This window comes from Mobula hypostoma, chromosome 14 (assembly GCF_963921235.1).
Source record: "Mobula hypostoma chromosome 14, sMobHyp1.1, whole genome shotgun sequence".
NCBI classification, from domain to species: domain Eukaryota; kingdom Metazoa; phylum Chordata; class Chondrichthyes; order Myliobatiformes; family Myliobatidae; genus Mobula; species Mobula hypostoma.
In genome coordinates, this window is record NC_086110.1 from 19,459,265 (window position 1) to 19,474,760 (window position 15,496).

General features: G+C 42.5%; 1 protein-coding gene and 1 long non-coding RNA gene across 8 annotated transcripts in view; one reads left to right on the plus strand and one right to left on the minus strand.

Annotated features, from left to right (window-relative positions):
* Positions 1-15,496, minus strand: part of cetp (cholesteryl ester transfer protein, plasma) — a 43,271-nt gene that overhangs the window by 16,547 nt on the left and 11,228 nt on the right. For 3 of the 4 annotated variants that reach the window (XM_063066753.1, XM_063066752.1, XM_063066750.1), the window contains exons 6-10: positions 12,222-12,291; positions 9,295-9,355; positions 6,424-6,515; positions 4,123-4,299; positions 1,616-1,666 (exon numbers count right to left, since the gene is read on the minus strand). In XM_063066753.1, coding sequence (XP_062922823.1) covers positions 1,616-1,666; positions 4,123-4,299; positions 6,424-6,515; positions 9,295-9,355; positions 12,222-12,291 — 451 coding nt within the window. The remainder of the gene's footprint in view (positions 1-1,615; positions 1,667-4,122; positions 4,300-6,423; positions 6,516-9,294; positions 9,356-12,221; positions 12,292-15,496) is intronic. The other variant, XM_063066751.1, reaches the window with a different exon arrangement.
* The window catches only part of LOC134356126 (uncharacterized), a 58,853-nt gene that overhangs the window by 9,258 nt on the left and 34,099 nt on the right, over positions 1-15,496 (plus strand). For 2 of the 4 annotated variants that reach the window (XR_010020288.1, XR_010020285.1), the window contains one exon: positions 851-1,570. This is a non-coding gene — a long non-coding RNA (uncharacterized LOC134356126). Of the gene's footprint in view, positions 1-850; positions 1,571-10,337; positions 10,581-12,749; positions 12,818-15,496 lie in introns of those variants that run through there. The other 2 variants (XR_010020287.1, XR_010020286.1) reach the window with 2 other exon arrangements.

Here is a 15,496-nt window from a genome sequence, read left to right on the forward strand (position 1 = left end):
GATGACTTTCCTCACTATCCCTCGACATAGACTACTTTTGTATCATCCACAAACTTCCTAATCATCTCTCCTATGTTTATCTCAAAGTCATTAATACATATTTCAAACCTCAGGTCCCAGGACCAATCATGCAGTGGGTACTCTACTGGTCTTAGACGCCCAATTTGAAAAGCATTCTTCCACCACCACTCTTTCATCACCAAGCCAATTTTGCATTAAATTAACCAGCTCACCTTGGGTAATGCAGGAACATTTTGACAATGGAGGCGACAGTTATAGTTGAATAAACTAATCTGAAGAGGTTCCAAAAATCTGCACACATGACTATGCACAGCCCATTGACACATACCAAAAGCTTGGGGGTAAATGTCAACATTATTATTAATCTGGTTGAGTGGACTCCTTGTCTATTACGAGGGGTGATTGATAAGTTTGTGGCCTAAGGTAGACGGAGATGAGTTATTAACTTCAAACTTTCTGCATCATCACTCAAAGAGTTGAACTGCACGTGCATGTAACGAGAGCATCTTGGACCTCCAGGTGGTCCATAGCAGATTGATAAGTTCGTGGCCTAGGGTAGAAGGAGTTCAGTTATACCACTCTCGTTACATGGACTTGCAGTTCAACTCTTTGAGTGAAAATGCAGAAAGTTTGAAGTTAATAACTCATCTCCTTCTACCTTAGGCCAGGAACTTATCAATCACCCCTGCTGTGGACCGCTTCTGGAGGTCCAAGACGCCGATTTCTACAAAGAAGGGATCTGTATGCTCCACGACCACTGGACTAAGTGTGTAAATGTATGAAAAAATAAATGTGCTAGGTTTTCTAAAATTGACTCTTTCTACCTTAGGCCACGAACTTATCAATCACTCCTCATATAGTACAGCCTGGTTCCCATTCTCATCATTAAGATAGGATCAGGATTAAGTTGAGATCCTCACTACCAGTTCTCTACGCAGATGGTGAGGTGACAGAGGAGACACAAGAGACTGCAGATGTTGGGATCCTGCACAAAGAACAAACTGCTGGAAGAACTCAACGGGTCAGTCAAGATCTATGGAAGCAAAGGGAGAACAACATTTTATGGAGACCCTAAATCAAGACTGGGGAGATGACTGTTATCCCTGAAGACCTCAAATGCACTGTGAACTGTACGGATGTCCTTACTCAAAATCCAACTCAAGCCAATTAACAAGTGAAGGGAAAAGGGATCTCTTCTTGGACTTCCAGACGGTACAGGTATCGACTTTAACCAACATTTCAATGACAAACCCTGCCATCTTCATTAGGGATGATGCCTGGGCATGTCTAGTCCAGTGATATTTATACCCCCCGTTGTCCGTCCCTCCTGATTGGTTAGTTCTCATCCAATCAGATTTCCACTCTTTCACCTTGTTTAAAATTGAATTCCAGTTCTTACGTAGAGCGAGACCTTTGTTAAAATTCTTTTCCTCTAGTTTTATCCTAGAACACTGCATTCGCAATGGCTATATGACTTGGGACCGCCTAATGAATGAAGTCATTGAAATAAAGCCTGAATCCACAACTCATCCACACCCTCCTGAGTGCTCCTTGCAATGAGGCCTCCTCATTACTACACAATAAAAAGACATACCTGCTGTAAAATATTTGGCACATTTTCAAATTCTCCATCTTCAAATACTTTCTGTAAGAGCAAGTAAAACACTTTATTTGATCTTCTGTCTTAGTCATGATGCCGAGATGTTGTGGTGCCAATTTCACGAACTTAAAAGATCGTTGTCCCCCCACCCACAAATTCTACCAGTGCAACATGCAAACTGCTGGAGGAACTCAGCAGGTCAGGCAGCATCTATGGAGACATGAGGAAAGTCAACATTTTGGGTCAAGGCCCTTCATCGGGACTGGAAAGGAGACAGTCAGTGTAAAGAGGTGAGGGGATGGGGTGTAGCAACAGCTGGTGATTGCTAAATGCATTCAGGTGAGAGTGGGTGATAAGCAGGTGGGGGAGAGGGAAAGTGGAAATGGTGTACGATAGACACTCAGCACGCTGGAGGAACTCAGCAGGTCGGGCAGCATCAGTGGAAATGATGGGTCGACATTTTGGGCCGGAACCCTTCGTCAGGACTGAAGAAAGAAGGAGGGGGAAGGATTTGAAGAATGCTTGTAGGTTCAGTTGAAAAACCAGTCATTTGAAAGACAAAGGGGTGGGGGAGAGGAAGCAGGGATGTCATAGGCAGGAAAACAATGGGTAGTAGAAGGAGGAGGCGGAACAATGAGGGAGGTGATAGGCAGCTGGGGGAGGGGGCAGAGTGAAATAGGGATAGAGGAAGGGAGGGGGAGGGAATTACCAGAAGTTGGTAAATTGCTTTGAACCCAGCATCTGCAGATTATTTTGTGTTTAATGGTGTAAGGTGCTGTGAGGTGACAAAAAAACTGATGGTATAGAATCTGATAGGAGGACAGTGGGGCATGGAATAAAGGGAAGAGAGTGAGGAGGGTATTGGAAATTGGAGGGAGGAATGTGTGGATGATGGGCAGATCGAGAGGGTGGGGGTAGGAAAAAGATGGGGTGATGGCATAGGTGGGATATGGGAAAAGAGGGGACAGAAGGGAGTGCTTACTGGAAGTTAGAGAAATCGATGTTCATGCCATCAGGTTGGAGACTGCAAAGGCAGAAGATATGCTGCTGTTCCTCTCAGCTGTATTTAGCCGCAACCTGGCAGTGGAGGAGGCCATGGATAGAAACGTCAGTGTGGGAATGGGAAATGGAATTAAAATGGCTGACCACTGTGAAATGCTGGCTGTTCCGGTGGATGGAGCAAAGGTACTCAATGAAGCAGTCCTCCAGTCTGTGTTGGGTCTCGACAAGGTAGAGGAGACCAGACTGGGAGCACCAGATGCAGTAAGTCACTCATTGGCTACACGTTGAAAGGTAGTGTAATATTTGACCATGAAAACCACCATAGTGAAATCCTCAGCCTGAGATTTCAGGCTAGGAGCACTGGCTTATTTCCAGCACGCACCTCCACATGGCTACTATCGTTTAGCCTTCTCTCACACACCGAGTGTTACTGATGCTCAGGTATCCTTCATTCAACAGCTAACGGAAGGTTGGAATTCTCTAACCCATAAAAAGCTCTCCATGCTGCAAAATTTGAACAATTGCAATGAAAGTTGTGTATTTTTAGGCAAGGATATTTCAGAATTATGGAACCAAAGTGAGGGGAGTTAAGACCCAGAGCAATTGTGATCCACGTGAACGTTGGGACAGGCTGGCAGAGTGGGTGAAAACCCATATGCATTTCAGTGTTCCAATCATTCAGGATCAAATGTACACTGAAACATTCAGTGAAATGCATCGTTTGCATTAACAGCCAACACGACCTAGGGATGTGCTGAAGGCAGCCTGCAAGAGTCACCACACTTCCTGGCACCAACTGTCGAGATTCAAAATTCAGTACACGAACATAAAGGAGAATGAAATGATCCAAAGCAGCATAAAAAAAAACAATAAACATAAAAGTGTGGCTGCATTTACTCAAGTTTAGCTTTTATACATAGACTGATTGTATGTACATAAAGTGACACTAGGTACAGGAGTCTCTGTACATGAGTTGGCTCCAACAGAAAGTTGTGAAGTGACAATGTAACTCTTGGCAATAGAAATTCTTCTCGGTTGCAGCAGCGCATTTGAAAACACAACAGGACAGTGACTGTGTCAGTGTAAAGTGGCAGCTCATGGGGAGGGGGGAGAAAGGGTGCTGAGCAGCTGTGGAGAGGAGTGGCTGATGTCGATGAGGTGATGGTGGAGATAGGTGGGTTAATAGGTGGAGGTGGAGATCAGCCTGGTGGCTTAAGGGAAATCTCTTACTAGCTCTTCTTTCAGTTAGTCCTGACGAAGGGTCTCGGCCCGAAATGTCGACTGTATCTCTTCCTAGAGATGCTGCCTGGCCTGCTGTGTTCACCAGCAATTTTTATGTGTGTTGCTTGAAATTCCAGCATCTGCAGATTTCCTCATGTTTGCAGCTTAAGGGAAATAATTGTTTTTGAGCCTAGTTGTCACAGACCACTAGACGGCAGACATTCAGTATTTTTGGAGAGGGACCCATTCATTATGTTCTGAATGGATGTGGAACTTACCAGCAAATCATTGTCCTCGAGCTTCAGAGTCAAACGGTCCTCATGATAAGCTGCAAACAGGAGAGAGTTGATCACTGCTTCCGAAACCCACAGACTGAACATTCTGGTCTCCTCCCTTTCAACCGGGATGACGCTGGGCTTCTGGAAAACTGAGAGGTTCCTGTAGAACACACTACCCTGTGCAACATAATGAGGGGTAACAGTAAGCAGCAGGGAATCAAAAGGGAGCAGCCATAGTGAGTGAAACACTTTGGGATAGCAGGTACAAGCAACTTGCTTCTGCTTTTGTGATTGCTGCTTTGGGGGTGCCGGTGACTTCAGACATATAGAGGAATAAATATGGACTCAAACTCTTCTGATCTGCAAATCATCGCTGCGTTTTCTGATGGAACCAATTGCAACTCTGTGTAGCTGCTGACACCTCCCTGTGCACCAATCACAGAACAGTGTGTTAAACTTCTTTCAGGCCTTTGTGAATCAATCAAAAAGGCTGAAATCCCAATAACTGCAGGGTCACCTCCCCAATCCCTTACCCAAGCTGTCAGTGGGAGAGTGTTCTGCTTGGATTCCTAAAATTTAACCAACAACCTCAACACTTGAGCTTCAGACATGACAGGGTCTCCGACTAAATCTTGACTTGGTTTTCTCAGTGAAAGGACCTCCACCTAACTTTTTTTGGAGATTGTTTCCCTCCAAGTGATTTCAATCTAACCCTCCTCTGCATTACGTACAACCTATAATCCATTAATAATTGCTTTTGGATATCAGAATCAGGTTTATTGTCACCGGTATGTGACATGAAATCTGTTAACTTAGCGGCAGCAGTTCAATGCAATACATAATCTAGCACAGAGAGAAAAAAAGTAAAACATAATAATAAACAAGTAAATCAATTACGTATATTGAATAGATTATTTAAAAATGTGCAAAAACAGAAATACTGTATATTAAAAAAGTGAGGTAGTGTTCGCTGGTTCAATGTCCATTTAGGAATCGGATGGCAGAGGGGAAGAAGCTGTTCCTGAATCGCTGAGTGTGTGCCTTCAGGCTTCTGTACCTCCTCCCTGATGGGAACAGTGAGAAAAGGGCATGCCCTGGGTACTGGAGGTCCTTAATGATGGATGCTGTCTTTCTGAGACACTGCTCCCTGAAGATGTCCTGGGTACCCTGGGTTCCCCTTTCCTAACTAATTTATGTCATGATCATGAATGGATTACATATTCCATATCTCTGGGCTTCCACTACATGTTACGTATCTACAGAAAAAAGTCTACAGGAAGTGGTGGACACAGCCCAGTCCATCACAGGCAAAGCACCCCCCCCCCCCACCATCATTGAGCAAATCTACAGGGAAAACTGCCACAAGAAAGCAGCATCCAACATCAAGTACCTCCACCATCCAGACTGGGCTCTCATTCATTGGGCAGGAGGTACAGGAGCCTTAGGTCCCACACCTGTCACGGTCCTGGCCGTCCCTCCTGTTTATTCCTCATGATCTCCTAACTCCCTTTTCCCCGTGTGTCTCCTGCTCCCCTATCTGTCTCCCTCTCTCTGTTTGTTTGTTTGTGTGTGTGTGTATGTGTACGTCAGCACAGTGGGCATGGCGTTCCTTTTGTTTTCCCAGGCTCCCTGATTGCAGCTCACCTGAATCTCGTCTAACCTGCAGCATAAATACCCCGGCTTTCCATCCACTCATCGCCAGATCCTTGCTTTAGCCAGTGTGGCAGTTCACGTTCTAGGCCACTTAGAATTGCGGATTCTTAGTTTTGTTTCCGTGCTGTTGTTTGCCTGTGTTAACTCTGTCTCTCTGTGTTAACAGGAGCATTGCATGCTGCCTGCCTTCCCGTTCGTCCTCCTGCCTGCCGTTCTCCTCCAGCCACGCTCACACCCTGGTCTGCATCCCTGCCCCGCCTACACTCTCCGCTGGCTCAGTGGTCAAACGCTGCTCTCTCACCACAGCCACCCGGCTTCGACCTACAGTCAAACCTCGCCCATTCCTCAGCTTTCCTCTGCCTAATCCTCACTCCCCTGCCTTCCCTGCAACCATTAATAAACACTCTTCAGATTACTCTCTCCCCGTGTCAGTGTCCTGTGTTTGGGTTCACCCATTCTCCACAACAGCGCCATCAGATTCAGGCACAGTTATTACCCTAAAGCCAGGCTGAAACACCTGTTTCCACGTGTGACCATGAACAAACTTTTGAATAAGACCCTGTGTGAAAAAATCAAATCCAGAGCTGGGTTTTCACTGCTTTAATTAAATATGGCAATACACATGCTGCTCACGTAAAATACATTTACCTTGTGCTGTGATTCAACATATCCTGAGGTAATCACTGGGTCACCAGTTAATTCTGTACTTGTGGAAATCTCCCCATCTCGTATAAATATTCCTGTTTGGAAAGCAAAGTCATTTGTTAAAAAGAGGGCCCACTGCTGAAAGTGATTTCAGAGTAACATGAGAATACATGCGTGTCTCTTCAGCCTGATCTTCCATTCAATAAGGTTATAGCTTCTCTAACTTAAACCCACACTCCTTCCTGATCCCCATATTTCCAAATTATCTAAACACCTTAAAGTTAACAGTCTTAAGCTTCAATATACTCAACAACTAAGGATCAGTTCCCAGGCACGGAGAATCCCGAGGATTCATAATCATTTGAATGAAAGCATTTGTGCACAACTCATTCTTAAGGAATTGGTACCTTATTCTGAGATTGCAATCCTTATTCCATGATTGCAATCCCTATTCTGCGATTGCAATCCCTATTCCGTGATTGCAATCCCTATTCCGTGATTGCAATCCCTATTCCAAGCTTTTCAGCCAGAGTCAACTACTCAGCATCTACCTTGTTAGTCACTACCTGAACTTCGGAAATCTCAATGGGATTACTTCTCATTCTTCTCAATTCCAAAAGTATAGCCCATCTTGCTTTGTCTGGTTTCCTAAGACAACCCCCCTCACCTTTGGATCGAATACAGTGACTCTATACTGCATAGTTCCAAGGCAAATATACCCTTCCTTGGGTTGTGGAGAGCAAACTGTACACAGTACTCTAGGCATGGAGTCACCACAAGTCTAGCAGTATTCCTGTAACAAGACGTCCTTGCCTAGACACTCCTGTCCTTACACAATTAAAAGCCTTTTCAATTGCTTGTTCAACTTGCCCAGTAAGTTTCTACATCTCATGTATCAGTGTACTCAGATTGCTCTGCATACCAATGTTTACAAATCTATCAACCTTTCTGTTCTCAATTCTTTCTACCAAAGCAAAAGATTTCATGATCCCACACTATCGTTCGTGTGTCACCTGACTGCCCACTCATCTAACCTAGCCATCATCAGTGTAGGCTCTCCATATTATCATCAAAGAATTCCAAGTACATTTATTATCAAAGAATGTATAAATTATACAAACTTGAGATTTGTTTGCTTACAGGCAGCCACAAAGCAAGAAACCCAAAAAGTCAATTAAAAAATAAATTCTAATGCCCGATGTGCAGAGAAAGGGGAAAAAAAAACACAAATCATGCAACCAATAGAAGTAAGCAACAATATTCCGAACCAAAATGAGCCCTTTGATCTGAACCCCAGAGCATCCCAGAACAGGCCCGAGCATCGGTATCAGTTCAGCATATTAGCGAGCAAGGACCACAGCAGCCGGGGGCAGTCTTCGTAGCTTCAGCGCCACGGAGAGAGGAGCGAACAACAGGGGAGACCGACTGAAACTGGCTCTTGCCTCTGATCCTGATGCCCTGTCTTTCCAGTATATCGTTTAAATTGTCCAAACGGCGTGACGTACCTCCTACTGGGACCCGGGCATCGCTGCAGCGAAAGGCTCCAGGCCCAGAACATGCTGCCCAGCGACTTGCTCACAACTCACTCGTGCAGCCAGCAAACTTGGATATGCAACACTCTGCATCCGATTGCAAATAACGGAGGGCCCAGTACTTATCTCCGTTACACCCCTGATTTCCTAACACAGAGGAATTTATTCTTGCCATTTCCTGTCCATTACCTAAGCCAGTTTAAAAATAGATGGCTGGCTAATTCAAAAAGCCAACTTCAGGACCCAAGTTCACTTCAACTTTGATTGGCATTTCTGTGTGTGGTTTCACTAAATAGAGATTTGCATTCATATTCTTCCATCATGGAGCAAGTGACACTTTCATAGCACCCTAGCCTCAAGGTTAGATAAATTTATACTCAGCTTCTCAATGTAATTGAGCAAATACTGAACCAAGGGCTGCACAGTGGTGTAACAGTTAGGTAACTTCATTACAGTGCCAATAAACAGGGCTCAATTCCTGCCACTGTCTGTACATTCACCCCATGACCACATGGTTTTTCCCCCAGGTGCTCTAGTTTCCTCCCGCATTAGAAAGACTTAACGGTGGGTAGCTTAATTGACCACATATGACACAAACTCCTTGGGCAGGAAGGACCTGTTACCGCACTGTATCTCTAAATAAAACATAAAAAGAAATGATACAGGCACTTGCCCAAGGGAGTGCTGCATTGTCAGGGGCAGTTTTTCAGGTAGGATGTCAGCCTCCTCAGAATGCACAGAGCTGTCCCCGCCCCAAGTGACCTGCTCAAAGGTTCCCCCAACCAACACTGGCAGAACATACCAGCGCTCTGCTCTTACACACATTTCTTGCTTACCTGACAGCAACATCTGGCCTTCAGAGATAATCCTTCGAGCAGTACTGAGTAGCATTTCTCTGGTAAAATGAAATAAACACAGTCCACTGTTCTCTGCCCCTTGCCACCCAAAGCACTAATCTAATCATTCTTTCAGATTTGCACGATGCTACTACTCCACTCAGCTGGTAAAACTGCAGTTTGAGACAACTTTAAGAAGTCAGAAAGGCAGCTGATAATAGACAATACTACAGCAACTGTAACATGGGCCAGAATTAAAGGATAATAATCAGATTCAGGTTAATATCACTGGCATATGACATGAAATTTGTTAGCTTTGCAGCAGCAGTACAATGCAATGTATAATAGTAGAGAGAAAAGGAATACTAAATTACAGTAAATATATATATAAATTATTAAAATTTAAGAAGTAGTGCAAAAATGGGAAAAAAATACAGTCATATACAGACAGTATATCAATTGCACATCATCATTAAAAAGATATCACAGTCCAAGGTAATTCTTACCAGCTTGTTTCAGAGTGAAGTCGGACAGTAGGTTTGCCATTTTATGAATTTCTGCACAGATCTTCAAACAGAGAAACTAATTTTAGAAAAGGATGACAATAACTTCCTGATATTAACTGAACTTTTCATGAACTATTCACTCCCTACGGGTCATGAATGCTATTATTGTTTTTGGTTTTATTTTGTGTGTGAAAGAAAAGGAGAGTGGAGAAGGTGTGTGAACATTCAAATGAAAAGATAGATGATCAGAGGAGGAAGTTCTTTAGCCAGAAAGTGGTGAATCTGTGAAATTCACAGCCACAGACGGCTGTGAAGGCCCAGTCACTGGGTATATTTAAAGCAGATGTTGATAGGTTGATTAGTCAGGGCGTCAAAGGTTACCAGCAGAAGGCAGGAGAATGGGGTTGAGAGGGATAATGAATTAGCATTGATGGGATGTTAGGGCAGATGTGATGGGCTGAATGGCCTAACTCTGCTCCTATGTCCTATGATCTGAAAATCCTGAAATTCTTCACTCTGAGACGTATGTGCCTTTTCTTCAGGGGCTAAACTCCTGAACACAGATGATGCAAAAGAGCTCTGTCACACCTTCTGTTAAAATATGTTCCAATCATTAACATACCTCCAAGTGCTTGGCTCGTTTACCAAACTGAAGTTACAAAAACTTGTTCCATTCTCCTACTAATGTAACTCTTATTAGCCCAAGCATGACCACGGAACAGGTATATCACATTAGTGCTGAGTCTCATGCCTAGTCAAAGGCCTGGCTCAGAGTTCAGTGTCTGAAGGTCAAACACCCAAGATGAACACTATTCTCAAAATTGCAGCAAAGCTCAACACGTATAGAAGATGAGAAAATTCTGGAAGCGTTCAGCGGGTTGAGCAGCAGCCATGGAGAGGGTGAGGAAGTAGCAAAGCTTCAGGCTAAGGACCTTCCATCCATATAGATGTTGTTTTCTCATAGTTCTGGTTCTGATGAAGGGCTCATGATCTGAAATGCAAGATTTGTTTTGTGGTTCCAGCATTTTCCATTTTTTCTTCAGATTCCCAGCACTGGTAGTTATGGGCTACAAGTAAAGAAAAGGACCCATGTGATCAATCCACAATGAGTACATACGTCGAGCTGCCCTGACGTTCTGTAAGGCGGAATGCAGACCACACGAATATTTAATCTCAACCATATCATGGGACGGACCAAGACAGGAATTCTCTCCGGTGATCCAGCCAGAGACCAGACTGTAGAAGAAAGAATGTGTCCACTTGCCCCCAGTGGCAACAAGCAGTAGGTAGGGTGTTTCACTACAATCATCCACTGGTCAATGAGGGTAACTGAGATCCAGGATTTATATGAATGAAAATGATGCTTTATACTGTAGAAATAGCTCAACACTTTTAAAAGGAAATAATACACACTGAAATTAGCAGATTTTCAGGTTCATCATAAGATTAGTTACTGTTGTACAGTCCTGTTCCGTACACCTTTGCTAAGCATGTCCACACAGAATCAGAATCAGAATCAGGTTTATTATCACCAGCATGTGTTGTGAAATTTGATAACTTAGCAGCAGCAATTCAATGCAATACATAATATAGAAGAAAATAAATAAATAAAATTACAGTATATGTATATTGAATAGATTAAAATTGTGCAAAAAAACAGAAATGATTGTATATTAAAAAAGTGAGGTAGTGTTCATGGGTTCAATGTCCATTTAGGAATCGGATGGCAGAGGGGACGAAGCTGTTCCTGAATCATTGAGTGTGTGCCTTCAGGCTTCTGTATCTCCTCCCTGATGGTAACAGTAAGAAAAGGGCATGCCCTGGGTACTGGAGGTCCTTAATAATGGATGCTGCCTTTCTGAGATACCGCTCCTCGAAAATGTCCTCAGTATTTTGTAGGCTAGTAGTCAGAATGGAGTCGACTAAATTTACAATCCACTGCATCTTCTTTCGGTCCTGTGCAGTAGCCTCTCCATACCAGACAGTGATGCAGCCTGTCAGAATGCTCTCCACGGTACATCTATAGAAATTTTTGAGTGTATTTGTTGACATACCAAATCTCTTCAAACTCCTAGTGAAGTATAGTTGCTGTCTTACCTTCTTTATAACTACATCAATATGTTTAGGTCCTCAGAGATCTTGACACCCAGGAACTGAAGCTGCTCCCTCTCTCCACCTCTGATCCCTCTGAGGATTGGTATGTGTTCCTTCATCTTACCCTTCCTGAAGTCCACAATCAGCTCTTTCATCTTACTGACATTGAGTGTAAGGTTGTTGCTACGACACCACTCCACTAGTTGGTATATCTCATTCCTGTACGCCCTCTCGTCTCCAACTGAGACGAATAGTTTTGTGTGTTTAATTGGGAGTCAGCTTGAAGTTACAAGTCAGTATATGCAAACTACCATGAGCATGGAATTCTGGAAAATAACATTAGGTGATTCAATCCAAGTATGAGGAATACATTGAAGAGCTGCCAATTTCCTTTCCTAGGAACTGGATTGCAAAGTGACTCCCTTCCCTCAGAGTTGGTAACTAAAGGAGAGGGTGACTTGCACTGATTTTAGTGAGGAATGGTCATTGGAGCAAAGTTAATCTCTCCATCAGACCTAATATTTTGAAAAGGGAGGATTCCTGGTATCTACAGCAGGGAGTGACTTCCTTCATTATGCTTGACATCTGTATCAAAATGGCTTATGTAAAGATGTAAAAGAGAACGAACTTCACTCATTTAGCACGGAAGAGTAAAACAGTACCAATCATACACATTTTTAACCTGATTATCAGCTCAACCTTCAGTGATTGTTCCTGGAACCAGCACAAAACTACATAAGGCCTACATTATCCCACCCTTCAATGTGGATGTTTTGAAGAGAAAAGCATTCTGAAAGCTCTATTTATATAAAATTGAAATAAAATGCATTTACCTGTCCCTTAAGAACATGTCTCAAAGTGAAGGAAACAAAATCTGTCAACAGTTGCTTAATCCAGCTGATCCTGTTTGCAGAAAGCGTTAGAAGCATAATGAGCAAGTAGTTTAATTGCTGAGTTAGTTTCAATTTATCATGTTAAAAAAACAGTGCACGATCATGGATGGCAAAATGGCAAAGTGAGGTGAATGGTACAAAATAGTAAGAGTAAAACAGGTAATGTTGGAAATTATTCGGCAAGTCAGGCAGTATCTGTGGAGAGAGAAATGAGTTCAATATGAATAAAAAACAATTTCAGCAGTAGTGGCTGACTCTGAAGTATTAACCCTGCCTTTCCATTCTCCACAGATGCTGCCCGATCTGTTGAGTATTTCAGGCATTTTTCTGGCTTTAGTTCACATCTCTAGGATCTGCTTTATGGCTTGTTTGCCTTTAGAGTGAAATTCTAATTTTTAAAAATAATTTTTGAGATGTGCATGGCACTTGATTCGTACCGATTAATTTCCCATCTCTGCTCTATGCCAGGTACTTCAGCCAGCAGTTAAAGTTAACTACAATGCTGTGGAACTGGAGTTCAAAAGTCACTAATAAACTGCTCCAAAGCAAATCTTAGCTTTTTTATTCTAGGTTTTTCTTTTCTAAATTGAATTAAATCTCACAATACATTAGTAAGAGTTGAATAAATTCTCCGGATTTCTGGTCCTATAATGGAAACCTGCACTACCATTTCCTTCACACACCTGTAGAAACAAGAAGCTACAGGCAGTCACGATATATCAAATAGATTCCAGATTCAAGATTTGGATTTATTTATCATATGCATATTGAAACGTACTGTGAAATGCCTCATTTGCATTAACAACCAACACACCTAAGGATGTGCTGGGGGCAGCCCACAAGTGTGGCTACACATTCCAGCACCACCATAACATGCCCACAGTCCTCGGTACAACACAGAAGACAACAAAACAAAAGACAACTAGCAACAAAACAACAACAGTAAATGAAGCCCTGTTGCCCCCCACCCTTCCATTATCATACGCAATCCTCCAACCCCAGGATAGACGGTCTTCAGCTGTCAGCTCACTCACCACACCAGGTCTCTGACTTCCCCAGTAGATTCGCAGAGACTCGCAGACTCAGAGCTCTGACCACTGAGCCTTCACTGCAGACTGATTTTGGCTGAAGCTCCATTTGCATCAGAAATTGCTCGGTGACTGGGATGCAAAAATCAGCATTGATTGGATTCAGGGTGCAGGGAAAATATAACAGGAGCAGTCATGGCTGAGAACTCTCCAGAAATGTGTGTCCTGTCTGTGTCCTCCCAATTAGACCCCATCACTCTATTTAGTAACTTCTACTTTCAACTGTTCACCTCCACAAAATGTTACCTAGCCCAGGACTGGGCCTGATCACCCAATCAAATAACAAGGGGCTGCATAAGATGGGAGTGAGCAGTGACCTGTTAAAAGCAACCCAAAAAAGCATGTAAAATGTGGGGTTAAGGATGCTTGGGGATACCATCTCTCCATAATCTTAACAAAGCACTCTTGTGTTTTTCCAAAGTTGGAAAGTTCTTATTCCCGTATGTCCCTCTATGCCCATGGGTTCTGTTGTTAGTATGCTAGTGGTACACGTTAACACAGGAAAGTGCTACAAGGCCTTCATTATCCCTGAATAATGAATACAGAATATTGATGCAAGAAAGAACCCCCTCTCTCCTCACTATCCAGGCCATGCTCTCTTCTCGCTTCTACCACTGAGAAGAAGGTTCAGGAGCCTTAGGTCCCACACCACCAGGTTCAGGAACAGTTATTACCCGACAACTATCAGGCTCCTGAACCAGCGTGGTTAACTTCGCTCACCTCAACACTGAACTGATTCCATAACCTACAGACTCACTTTCAAGGACTCTGCAATTCATGATCTCTGTATTATTTATGTTTTTATTTACACAATTTGTCTTCTTTTGCACATGTATTGTTTTATCAGTCTTTGCTTATGTATAGCTTTCATAAATTCTATTGCATGTCTTTATTTTCCTGTACAAGTCTACAAGACAATGAATCTCAGTGTAGTAAATGGTGACATCCATCTACTTTGATACTACATTTACTTTGATTTTGATATTGAGATGTCTTGTTCTATTCTGCTCTGAAATCCCAGATGCCAGAATTTCAGTCACCGTTTATAACTCAAGCTACTCTTCTTGAAAATAAAAAAATCGGGCAATCTGGAGCAGGTTGAAATGGAGAGATGAAAATACTGATTTTAATGCCGTAAGCCTTGACTCAAGAGTGGAAGAGATTATTTGGACTCCTCACTCTTTATCAATTTAAAAAGAGAATTGGATTAATGTTCAAAAGATATCTGCAGGGATTTGGAAAAAAGAGTAAGACTAACTAGATCAGACTTTCACAGACACATTTGGCTGGAGGTCCTCCTGCACTAGGTCATTCTGTGCCTTAAAGACTTTAAAACTAAAACTTTGGATGCAGGATGGAAATTGCATCAAAAACACATTTGAAAATGCACACATTAAATTACACTTGTTACTCCCACTAAAATTGTTTTGCATAATCACAAATATAATGAAATAGCATAATTGAGAAATGCAGTACAGTATTACCCACTTCTTTTCCTTTCATTATAAGGTATTTCTCAATTTATTCAAAAATATATTTCAAAGTGATGTAGCTAAAATGGTTTCATCAGGGGAATAAATCAATGGATTCACAGTAGCTTAAGTTCATTGAAACATTTAAATAATTTATACTGAACCAATCAATAGCTTCATTGGTTACACCAGTGGATTTCTTAGTAAATTGATGTATCACATCTCAAATAATGAGCAAAATTGGAAGAGTTTCTTAAACTCGATTCAAAGTTCAAAGTAAATTCATTATCAAAATATCTATATGTTCCCATATACTGCCTTAAGATGCATTATACTGCAGGCATTTGCAAGAAAAATAGGAATTTTACAAAAAAAATATACATAAACATAAGAAGTCCAATGAACAACCAAAAAAATATTGAGAACATGAGTTGTAAAGAGTCCTTGAAAGAGAGAGTCTAGAACTTGGAATCAGTTCAGAGTAGTGGTGAACACAGTTACCCATGCCAGTTCAGGTGCCAGATGGTTGTAGGGTAATAACCGTTTCTGAACCCGGCAGTGTGGGATCTAAGGCTTCTCTACCTCCTGCTCAATGGTAGTAGTGAGAAGAGGGGAATGGCCCGGACTGTGGGGGCTTTTGATGATGGAAGCTGCT